Genomic DNA, 13,106 nt, shown 5'->3' on the forward strand with positions numbered 1-13,106 from the left:
GTTATGGTACATCATACTTTCATTTGGAACACTTTACAACTTTATTCCCAAATAAAGTAATGATACTTATGAAAAACTAAAATTTTAAAAAGCCATAGGTAAAATCATAAATTCAATAGAAGGATTAAGAGATAAATTAAGAAAATCCTCTCCAAAGTAGAATAAAATTTAGCTTCCTAAAAAGCTATGGTAAGAAAATAAGATAATCAACCTAGTGGATTCCATTATCTGACAAATCGCTGAGAGAATCGCAGGGAGGCCATGCTGTAGGCACCGCACAAGAAAAGTCCCATGATCTAAAGATAAAACCTTCCACATTAAAAGTGGTCATTCAGAGCCAATATAATGAATTTTAAAATAAAATAAAAACAAATGCTACTCAAAGCCAGAAATAAAAAAATCTGTAAAGCTCTCAAGAATGGGGAATAAACCATGTACTTAGTGGTCTCTCGGGAAATCATAATCTCCATGTTCTTTGATAAAGCTTGACATGAAATCAGAGAGAACACGTATCATTAGGAGTTCTCAAAAAAGGGATCCTGAGATAAAAGACTTTTAAAGACAAGATGTTCTCCTAATCATTTTTATTTTACTGTGATTTTTGTGTTTTTGAATCTATTCTGATGGAGAGCTACCATAAGGGACTGAGTAGAATTATCTAATAGGCTTTCCTAGGTTGTAATCTTTACAGGGAGTAGATAGATCACTAGGTCTGTTCTCCTGCAGAACAGCTGTTGGATTTGAACCATCAAGCTTTGGGTTAGCAGTCAAGCTCTTAACAATTGCACCATCAGGAATCCCTTTTATTTCATTTCCATATACTACGGATATGAACTTAATCCAGGCTAGAGTCATGGGCTTTTCATCTAGGAAATACATTATATGTTATCTTGGCGAATGTAGTAGCCTAGATGCTCTGCTTGTAGTGAGTCATTTAATACATCTGTTTGTTTGTTCTTTAATACATCTTGGTGCATTTCCTATGAAACATATCTGTTAGAAGAGGTAGTTTCCCAGGAGGCTCTTACGCTCCCCTATATTTTGTGGGATGTGCAACAGCACAATGCTCTGACCACTCTTTACAAAGAACTTTGTCCGAGCTGTGTTTGCCTTAAAAGATGATAAAATGTTTCCCTTTGGGCAAGGAGCAAACATACTTATGACTATAAAACAGTGAATTCTCCAAGTTCAAAGTTTTTCAGTTATAAGGAAACCCAGTATATGTGCATCATCCATCTGGATTATATCAAGTCACTCCCATGGGAGGCAAGAGGAAAAACTTATGCAAATACAATATTCATATAGTAAATAAATAAGGTCCCCTTTCTCGGATACAAGTCTTGTGTGCTTTGCCAGTGTCCATAACATAGTGACAGGTTAAAGCTTTTAAGAAGGTAAAATCCTAGACCCCAAAATAGCTATGCTATCTTCAAGCCTTGAGTAGTAGTTGTGTTATTGAGAATTGTATTTGCATTTGTTTGCTTCAGGAAAATAATTTGTTATATTATATTTATTGTAGAAAATAAAATTTGCTATCCAAAGATATAACATGATTTTATTACTTATGACTTTATCATTTCACTAGACTATAAATCTGAGAAACAGAGATGAGAAATAAAGATTAAAAATATTGATGTTTTCTATGTTTAATGTAGAAAGTCCCAATACTTTTTATCTATAGTTCTCATTTTATACTTTGTTTAAAAAATACAAAATAACAAATGTTAATTTTTCATCAATAGAAATGGGATTGAACATTTTAACTCTAACACTTGAAGCCAACAAACAAAAAATATTCGAAATTCTGTATATTCGGCCAAACAACTAATAAGGTTTGAGGGCAAAAGAAATACGAGGAGCTACTCCTAAAACAGACTAGATTTTTTTCAAAGCTATGTATTTAAATATTCTTACAAAACAAACATATCAGTTTCAAAGTAGTCTCCATTACACTGAAGACATTTGTCAAAGTAGCAATTCCATTCTTGGAAACATTTTGCAAACTAATGTTTGGATGGCTGACAGTACCATCCTCGTTATTTTTCTTCACCTCTTCTACATCATCAAATAATTGTCCTTTCATGTCCCTCTTCATGTGAAAAAATAAAAAGAAGTCGCAAGGAGCGAAATCAGGTGAGTAAGGCACATGGGCAAGAGTTTTTTTGCCAAAAACGAGTACACGGAGATGGCTGTGTGAGCAGGTGCATTGTTGTGGTGGCAAAACCAGACCCACATCTGCCACAAATCCAGCCATTTTTGCTGCACACTGTTATGCAATCTTTTCAGAACCTCTAAATAGAAAGCTTGAGTAACAGTCTGACCTGTTGGAACCAACTCCAAATGCACTGTCCCCCTCACTTCAAAAACACAAATGAACATCTTAACGAGCTTTTTGGGGGGATGATGGCGTCTTCCACCGGCTGGATTGATGTTTGTTTTCGGGGTCGTAAGTATAGCACCAAGTCTTCAATGACCTTGCAAAAAGGGCCTGGGTAGCTTCGGAGGAGCTATTCTTTCAGAGCCTGGCCTCTTTCCACTTGAAGGTCTATTTCCGAGTCCGTAAGAACAACCGAGGCACACATTTTGCAGAAATCCTTCTCATACCCAAGTCTTTAGTTAAGATTTGCTGAACCAACCTCCAAGACAGTCCAGATAACTTACCCATTTCTTTAACTGTCTGTTGTTAGTCTTCAAGCACTTACATGAATTTTGACAACATTTTTCCCATTCAGAAGATTGACAGACATCCACAACAAGGTTTGTCATCAATCAACATTTCACCTTTTTTGAAATAAGATAGCCACTCATAAACTTGAATTGTTCCCATAGCACTGTCTTTGTAAGCTGTGTTCAACATCACAACAGTTTATGCGACATTTTTCCTGAGCAGAAAACAAAATTCCATAGCCGCATGCTGTTCTCTTAAACTGGCCGTCAAATAAAACGATGTTTGAGCAAAAATTCACTGTGACCAGAGAGAACATTCTCAGGAGATGCCACTGGGTGGCCCCAGAGTGAGTTGCTTGATGCCTGCATAGTGGGAAAAATACATACTACGAAAGCTCAACCCAGCGAAGTCTTTTTAATGTTTTTGGAGGGGCTCTTCACATGTTCAAACCTACAAAATTTCCAAACATTCCTTCAAAGTCACTCTTTCTCAGAAAGCTCTCATAAAATGTGCTCTACCAAAATCAGGAAGCAAATCAAAGAAGAAGAAAAGCTAAGACCCAGCAAGCAAGGACCAACAATGAGAGTTTTCCCAGATGCTGGCAAAGGAAAATCTGAAAACAAAGGTTTTAATAGACCTAAAGAACAAATAGCGGGGTAGAAAAAAAAAAAGAGCAAATAGCAGAAAGTTAAGAAACCAGGAATGATTCCATCCACTCAACTGAAAAGGGAATTAAAGAATTATCTTGTACAATTTACACAAGGGTATTATTAGTTTCCTAGGGTTGCCATAACAAAATATTGTGTGTGACTAGCTGATAAGAAAGGAAATCTACTTTCTCACAATTTTGAACGCAGTAGTCCAAATTCACACTCATCATCTCTTCAAAGACGGGACAGACAGAGCCTAAGTTTCATGTTCTCTAACTTCTGATAGTCCAGCCATTCTTTGGCGTATCGCTGCAGCATCACATAGCCACCTTTCCTCCCTGCCTTCTGGTATCTACTCTATTCTAATACAGTCACTCCGATTGAATTAGAACCTACTATCATCCACAATGACCTTATATTAACTGGTAATATATTCAAAGATCCTATTTTCAAGTAAAGTCACCTTTATAAGCACTAATGAGTCAGTAGGACGACAACACAAATTTTAAGGTACATAAGGAGGAGAAGGATTTACAGTTATGTCTAAGCGTCGGAGAAGAATTTGTGATAATACATAAAAAGCTAAATAATTTTAACAAATGAAGCAACTGCTACATCAGAAAATAATTCAAAAGGCTGAACAGATAATCATAGAACACTTTTGAGGTGGTTTGTGGTTTTTTTGTATTTTGGGGTGCCATCAGGTTTACAACTCACAGTGACCCTATTTACGCCCAGCAGTATAAAACACTGCCAGTCCTGAGTTGTTGTTTTCGCCGTCATCGAGTAGCTTCTGACGCATCGCCTGACGCACCACAGAAACAAACAATGCCAGGTCCTGTGCTAGCCTCACAGTCTTTGTTCTCTTTGAGCCTAATGTTGTAGCCATGTGTCTGCCTAGCTTTTTGGTAAGAATGCCCTTATTTTTTTTTATGCCCCTCTACTTTAACAAGTATGATTGTCCTTCTTCAGGAGCTGGTCCCTCCTGAAAACATGTCCAAAGTACATGCAGCAAAATCTGGTCATCTATGTTAGGCAAGGTTGTTTAGAGCAGTGGTTCTCAACCTCCCTAATGCCGCAACCCTTTAATACAGTTCCTCATGTTGTGGTGATCCCCCCCCCCCAACCATAAAACTATTTTCCTTGCTACTTCATAACTATAATTTTGCTACTGTTGTGAATTGGGCGACCCCTGTGAAAGGGTCATTCGATTCCCAAAGGGGTCGTGACTCACAGGTTGAGAACTGCTAGTCTAGAGACAAACTCAGTAATACTTATATAGGTATAAGTAAGAGCTTTATATCAAGAAGGCATCCTAGCCCATACCACAATCCAAGTCCATAAGTCCCAGTTCAGACTCACATATAGAAAGCCAGTGATGAAGAATGGTAAATCAGGACGCAGAAGGATCAGACTGGTGGGTGGGGTTCAATGGAAGGAAATGCAGCAGGGTGTCAACATCTCCCAGTTAGGAAGGTTAAGCCGGCAGAGAGTCAGGCAGTTCAAAGAGTCCCTCACTCTCATATGAAAGGCCACAGATGATAGACAGGTTTATTCCACCCTGAGCCAAGAGTGTCTAGTTGACCAAAAATTATCCAACTACCACACCATCTTTGCCTCTCGGGAGCATTCTGGCTGTACTTTTTCCAAGACAAGTTTGTTTGTCCTGCTGCAGTCCACAACACTTTCCATATTCTTCACCAGCACCATAATTCAAATTCATCGTTTCTTCTTTGGCTTCCTTACTCCTGTCCGACTTTCACATGGATATGAAGCAATGAAAAGATCATAAGTCAGGTGTGGTTTACTTGTTTGTTTGTTTGTTTGTTTCTCCCTTTATTTTGAGGCAGGTGTACTTTAATCCTTAAAGTACTATCACTGGCTTTTTTACTTTCAAAAGAGGTCTAATGAAGCCAATTTCCCCCATGTGACGTGCCCTTTGTTCTCTTGACTGCTGCTTCCATGAGCGCGGATTGTGGATCTGAGCAAGATCTCCGTGAAAACTTTAATCCTTTCTCCATTTAATTATGAACTTACTTGTTGATCCAGTTATGAGAATTCTGGTGTTCTTCATATTGAGTTGTAATCCATACCAGAGTCTACAATCCTTAATCCTCATCAGCAAATGTGACTCCTGGTTAATCTTTCTTTAGTGCTCTATGGGCAAGTCCTCTTTCATGGTATTATCATCCCGTTTGCCTGTACTCTGTATGGCGCACTGAACTGCACATCTGCCAGGAGTCTATGAGATTATATCCAAAGTGTTTACTAAGAAAGACTCCCGGTCATCCTGACCTTGCTTAGCTATTTCTTACTAATACTAACAAGCAGACAATTAATGATGGGTAACAATTTTACCCTTAGTAGATACATATTCATCCTAAGTTAAATAAGATTATTACCTGTTCTCTTTACTAGGTCCCTGAGTGACACAAATGGTTTTCCCATTTATGTCAACGCTCATTATGTTGGCAGTTCAAATCTACAAAGCACTGCTGTAGAAAGCCTGGCATCCTGTCAGTAATGACAGCCAAGAAAACCTTAGGAACAGTTCTTCACTGAAGCACATGGTGTCCCCTACGTCACTATCAACCCAATAACAGCAAGTTTGGGGGTATCTTGGGCTTTATTATTTTTTTAACCCCTCTTTCCTTCTGTTACTTTTCTCCACAGAATCTATGTTTAGCAAGCAAACTTCATATCAAACTTCTTGAGTTGGTAGTCTAGCTTTAATTCTAGCTATTTACAGATTATAAAATGGCAATAATTATATTTCACATAAATTCTCCCATGAATGAAGAGTAATTTAAATATACATGGAAAAGCATTTAGTACCATACCTAGTACATAAGAGGCATTGAGTATTTATTAAAAACAATTCTTCCCAAGGAAAGATACAAAATCTACATTTTAAAAGCATCAACCTTTAGAAATTAGTATACTTTTCTAATACTTTTGTAATAAAAATTATCAGTAAGTACTTAAAAATACAGAAAACACATACTTGACTAAGTCGATTCTGTTATTAATGGCAGCCCAATGGAGGAGTGTAACATTTTCTTTGTCTGGTTGCCGAACATCATAACCTGCTTCCACCAATTCTCGGCAGCGTTCATATATTCCATATCTTGAAAAGAATAGGGAAAAAATGACATTCTTACTACTACTTAACGAAAAAGTATAAAAATTAAAGTCAACATTTTCAGAAGAAATAATATTTCACTTTGATGCCTGGAAATTAAAATTGATTTCTCAAAATAAAATGTTATTTGTAAAATTGCAACATAGCAACCAGTTTTACTATTTTAAGGTTACAAAATAGCTTATTTATAAGAATGTAATACTATAATAGGTGAAAAAGAAAAGAATATGAGAAACAAAACCTATCAGATGCTTGTTTTATTTGTTTATAGTGCCATAAACCTCACTCCATAAACCACTTGAAGCAATTTACCAAAAAAACCAACAAACAATTCAGTTATAAAATGTTCAATACATTAAAAACATAAACAAGGAACAGAGTTAAAAAGACGCATACACACATCACAAATAATTCAACTGAAAATTTAGACATTCCTGAAGGCTACAATAAAAAGGTGTGTGGAGGTCAAAAGCAGGATAGAGGAAGACTCTTATAAACTATTAGAAGGTAGTAAGAGAGTATCTGCAGTGGTAGTTCTAGGGCAAATTTTCAAGTGTGAAAAAAAGGATTTATGGAGAGTGCGATTCCCTTTTTCACTGACCACCTGTACTTTTAAAAAGCACCATGTCTTTCTCCAAGGAGGGACTAATCTCTCCAGCTAATCTGTCCCAAAATAGGTGACATGAAGTCTTGTTATCCTTCCTTAAGGAGCATTCTGGTTGTACTTATTAGACAGATTTGTTCATTCATTTGGCAGTCGATGTTATATCCAATATTATTCACCAACACCACAATTCACCGGTACCAATTCTTTCTATCCACTGTACAGCTTTCACATACATCTGAGGCAATGGAAAATACCATGGTTTAGGTAAAGTATACTTAATCCTCAACGTGCTAACTTTCCTTTTTGACAATTTAAAGCAGTGTTTTACAGCAGATTTCCCCAATAAATATGCCATTTGATTTCTTGGCTACTGCTACTACAGGCATTGATTGTGGATTCAAGTAAAATGAAATTAAATCCTTGACTTCAATATTTTTTCCATTTATCATGTTGTTGCCTTAGTGGTGGTTATGAAAAGTTTTTTAAGTTGCACTGTAGTTCATACAGAAGGCAGGAGTCTTTTATTTTCATTAGTATGTGCTTCGAGTCTTCCTCACTTTCAACAAGTTCTATCATCTGCATCTCTCAGACTGCTAGTGTGGCTTCTTCCAGTCGGATGCCATGTTCTTCAGATAGTCTAGCATCTCAGATTACTTGTTCAGCATAAGGATCAAGTAATTACAGTGAAAAGATACAACACTAAAACTAACTGTTCCTAATTTTAAGCCAGGCAGCATATCCCTTTCTATTCAGACATTTACCTCTTGGTCTACATGCAGGTTGCACATGAGCATAATGAAGTATTTTGTAACGCCTATTCTTCGTAATGTTATTGATAGTTTGTTATAATCTGAGTCAAATTCCTTTGCATCTCCTTCCAAGAAAACAGAGGCAAGCATCTTTCCAGTATTCTCTGCAGCGAAGATCTAACCCTCTTAACAATGATATTCCTTATTCCATGTTCTCTTCGGACTACAATTTGGACTTGATAGTTCCCTGTCCACATACTGCTATAATTCATCTATTAATTTGTTACATTGTAGTAGGATGTGTGTGGCTTTGATGCTGGAAGCTACTGCCTCTGTATTTCAAATAATAGCAAAGTAATCCACGATGAATAAGTTTTGAAGCGATTCCAAGCCAAGACAGAGTAGGAAGCAAGACTAGGAACCTGCTTCTAAAAATACAGTAAAAATACTGGCCACTTAAAACTTTGTGTATGAGTGTAACATTATCTGGCACATTGCTAGGAAATGAACCCATCAGTTTGGAAAGCACATAAAATAATGATGAGAAGATGCTTCCTTGAATTAAGAGTTGATCTTAATGAGATAAATGGGGTAAAACTTTCAAGCTTCATTTGTTGATGTGCCAAGACTCATTTGTTGATGTGCCAAGACTCAAAATGAGGGGGAAAATACACAAGAATAATCAAAACATGGAATTTACAAAGTATGAATCTAAGAAAAATGGAAGTCAGCAAAAGTGAAATAGATAGGTGTCCCAGGCACAAGGTAGCTAAAATGAACGGGTATTGGCCATTCTGAATCAAACATTCATATGAACGACTAAGCAGAGAATGAAAAGGAGCAGTGTCTCATTCACTGTTAAAATCAACATTTCGAATCACTTAGAAATACACACCCACAACCCAAACACCACGGCCAGTGGGTCAATTCTGATACAGAGCCGAGAAACAGAACTTGATCAGAGAACACTGCCACACCTCTCTCCTGCGGAGCAGTTGGTGACTCAACCTGCTGCCTTTGTAGCTGGCAGCCAAGTGCTTTAACCACCGCACCACCAGGGCTCCTCTAAAATCAACATTTCAAGGTCTATTCTAAAGTACAAAGATCAGTTAATAAGACATTACTCAAAGTTATGCACCAATCACTAATGCCAGGGACAAAGAACTTGATTTTTTTTTTTTTTACCAACTTCTGCACTCTGAAATTGATGAAACACACAATCAAGATTCACTGACAATTACTAGTGACTGGATATCAAAGGTGAAAACAAAAAGGAAGGATCAGTAATTAGTAAATATGGTCTTGATGAAAGAATCAATGTTGGAGATCCCAAGATAGAATTTTTCAGGGCAACAATTTTATTTATTGCAAATACTTTTTTCACAAACATAAATAATGCTTACATATATGGATCTCTTATCAAATCAACTATATCTGTATAGGCTGAGAGGCTGGAGAAACAGAGAATATCATCTGCTTAAGAAAAAGAGCATCTGCTGATTGCTGGACAGACCAATAATTGCTGACATGCAAGTTCAAGCTGGAGTTGAAAAACTAAATTCATGAGAACTATAGTACTTACTATCTTGAATATATTCTACTTGAATTTAGAAGCCATCTTGAGAATACATAAAATGTATTGAACACTAATGTCCGATGACCATATGAGCTGTAGGGTGACATTAAAGATTATCATACATGAAGAAAATAAAAGGTCATTAAAAAGACAGGGAACAAAGCAAAGCACTAAATGGATGTCATGAGAGATTCTAAACGTTGTTCTTGAGCAGAAAAGCAGCTAAAGCAACTGGATGAAATGAGGTAAAAGAGCTGAACAAAAATGTTAAAGGTGCTCTCCCTCTTGACGAGATCACTGAAAAGATGGGTGCAATAGTAAAGTGTGGTGAAGAAACTTGGTGCCCAGCTATCCTAAAGAATAGCATTCAGAGTCTTAAAGGCTTGTTTTCAAATAAGCAGTCAACTAAGTAAGGTGTGAACTAAGTATATATGATAGAAGCATACCAGCCTAGGTGATTTCAAGGAGTGGAAATAATATAATGCTAATGTGAAGAAGGGAATGGTATCAGGGTTTGAACTGTGAACACCTGCATTGCAGAAGTCTATGGATGAGAGTGGAAACCCAAAATCTATATTTTGTTTTCTTTTCAATTGAGGTTTTACATATGTTTTATTTTATTTTTTTATGTTGTCCTGTATATGAAATCCATGACAGGTAAATCTATAGAGCTAATAACTGGATTCGTGGTTCCTTGGGGGTATAGCATGGAGGCTGGGGAAGAGGGTGTGGAGACGGGGATTAAGTATGTGAAATTCCTTGCCTAATTAGAAGATAAGACCAGAAAGTCATCACTGGAATTCAGTAAATATAACTACATACATTACACTTCTTCCTTTTGAGAATTATTTTTATAATGTATCTTTTTATCAGCAAATAAAATCATTAAAATAATCAAATAAATTAAGATTTTATATCAATGTATCATACTCAAACAAGATTTAAAATAAAGCATATTTAATTACACTACTTTAATTGTTAATAATAATAAAACCAACCAAACTCACTGCCATCGAGTTGGTTCCGACTCACAATGACCCTATAGGATAAGACAGAACTTCCCCTGTGGGTTTCTAACACTACAACTCTTTTTGGGAGATGAAAACTCTATCCTTCTTCCATGGGGTAGATGGTAGTTTCAAAATGCCAGACAAGAAAAAAGCTTTCCCCTGAGCCAGTCAGCGTGCAGTGTAGCAACAATGAAACATACAACTTAACTCTAACTCTTAAATGCTTCCTCCCACCACTATCATGATCCCAATTCTACCTTACAAATATGGTTAGACCAGAGGATGTACACTGGTATAGATAGGAATTGGAAACACAGAGAATCCAGGACAGATGGTCCCTTCAGGACCAGTGGTGAGAGTGGTGATACTGGGAAGGTAGAGGGAAGCTGGGGTAGAAAGGGGGAACCGATTACAGGGATCTACATATAACCTCCTCCCTGGGGGGCAGACAACAGAAAAGTGGGTGAAGGGGACAGTGTAAGACATGACAAAATAATAATTTATACGTTATTAAGGATTCATGAGGGAGGGGGTAACCGAACGGGAAGGGGGAAAATGAGCTGATACAAAGGGCTTAAGTGAAGAGCAAGTAATTTGAGGATGAGGGCAACAAATGTACAAATGTGCTTGACACAATTGAGGTATGTATGGATAGTGATAAGAGTTGTATGCGCCCTCAATAAAATGATTTAAGAAAAAAAAAGGATATGCACTTGGTTTAAAAAAAAAAGCAAAAGCTTTCCCCAAGAGCTAGCACTGTAAATTTACATTTCTAACCTCTTGTTGTTGGTATTACTGTTAGGTGCCATCATGTCAGCACCAACCCATAGCAACCCTATGAACAGCAAAATGAAATGAAATATCACAACAGTCCTGTGCCATCTTCACAACCATTTCTATGCCTGAGCCCAGTGATGCAGCCACTGTGTCAATCCATCTTGTTGAGGGCCTTCCTCTTTTTCACTGCCCTTCCACTTTACCAAACATGATGTCCTTCTCCGGGGACTCGTCTCTCCTGACAATGTGTCCAGAGTATGTAAGACGAAGTACTGGCATCATTGCCTCTAAGGAATACTCTGGCCTCCCTTCTTCCAAGATACATTAATTTGTCCTTTTGGCAGTCCATGGTACTTTCAATATTCTTCTCCAGCACCACAGCTCAAATGCATCGATTCTTCTACGGTCTTCCTTATCAAATGTCCAACTTTCACAGCATATGATGCAATGGAGAAAACTATGGCTTGGGTCAGGTGCACCTTAATCTTGAAAGCCACATCCTTGCTTAGTAATACTCTAAAGAAGTTGTATGCAGCATCTTTACCTAATACATCTTTTGATCTCTTGACTGATGCTTCCATGAGCATTGATTGTGGATCCAAGTAAGACAAAATCCTTGACAACTTCAACCTTTTCTCCATTTATCATGATGTTACCTATTGGTTCAGTTTTAAGAATTTTGATCTTCCTTACAATGAGTTATAATCCATATTGAAGGCTACAATCCTTGATCTTCATCATCAAGTGCTTCATTGTCAAGGGTGCATCATCTGCATATCGTACATTGTTAATAAGCCTTCCTGCAATCCTAATGCCACATTCTTCATATAATCCAGCTTCTCTGATCTCTAGTGTCCTAAACTATAAGTTTTCTACTTGATAAGATGGAACTGTGTTTTGTTCCGTTATACGTAAGTCTGCTATGAGTTGGACCTGACCTGACAGCACCGCACAAGTGGCATGTCTGTTATAGCAGCACTGGATAAATTAAAGATCAGAGATTCCTTTGAAAATGTAATGAAGGTCTTAACTTGCTTCCTGGAAAAAGAAAATCTTCCTACACACAAGAATTCATATAATTCCAAGGCATTCAATGAAATTCTGAACATTTTCCTAAAGATGCTATGTAATTTCTTCTGTTCTCAAGCATGAAAATGATTGTGAGGATGGTGAAAGGCTGGGCAGTGTTTCCTTCTGTTACAGATATGGTCACTGGCCTGAACAACAAGCAAGGTTTAATTAGACCCATCTTATTCTGAAATATGGTTTACATTGGGTAGTGTTATGGATTCCAGAATTCTAGTCTCCATAATGAATATTAAAATGACTAAAGCATGCTGTTGTTAGTGTTATTAGTTGTCATGCTCACAGTGGTTTCTAAGTTGATGAGAAACACATCACCAGGCCTGTCTTCTGAAAAGCATCTTAAATTCTTTATATTAAAAATTATTTATAGTTCCACAAGACAAAAAACACTGTTTATACTAATTGCAGTATTCCTGCATGCTTTCTTCTTGAAGTAGATAGAAGAACCAAAAAAGATTCTAAGTAATGGCATTGTGAGCGTTAACCATGGGTGATGCAATTGCTACTGGAGTTTAGGCTCTTGTCTTCCCAAAATATTTCCTTTGAGAGGCACAGAATAGATTTCCCCCAAGAGAATTTTACTGAAAGATTCCTAGGAGGGTGAAAAGACTCTCAAGCATTCCCACACAAGAAATTCTAGGGAATTCCTCAGGTGATTGGGGAACTTCCCTCAAGGACAACAAGGGGTTTTGGAAAATGTAGCCTCAATATATTTCAAAGACTCTGAATGCTTTGCCCAAATGTCCACCTTTGTTCCCAGGATCTGTCTCATGATGAAAAGACAATCCTTAAAGCTGAAAGAACCTATGAACCAAATACATTATTTTCTTTCTTTCTAGTT

General features: G+C 37.2%; 1 protein-coding gene across 2 annotated transcripts in view; it reads right to left on the bottom strand.

Annotated features, from left to right (window-relative positions):
• The window catches only part of ZDHHC17 (zDHHC palmitoyltransferase 17), a 95,970-nt gene that overhangs the window by 48,758 nt on the left and 34,106 nt on the right, over positions 1-13,106 (bottom strand). For both annotated transcript variants that reach the window (XM_075551252.1, XM_075551251.1), the window contains exon 3: positions 6,323-6,445. In XM_075551252.1, coding sequence (XP_075407367.1) covers positions 6,323-6,445 — 123 coding nt within the window. The remainder of the gene's footprint in view (positions 1-6,322; positions 6,446-13,106) is intronic.

The sequence above is a fragment of the Tenrec ecaudatus genome, chromosome 6 (genome assembly GCF_050624435.1).
Source record: "Tenrec ecaudatus isolate mTenEca1 chromosome 6, mTenEca1.hap1, whole genome shotgun sequence".
In the NCBI taxonomy this organism is placed as follows: Eukaryota; Metazoa; Chordata; class Mammalia; order Afrosoricida; family Tenrecidae; genus Tenrec; species Tenrec ecaudatus.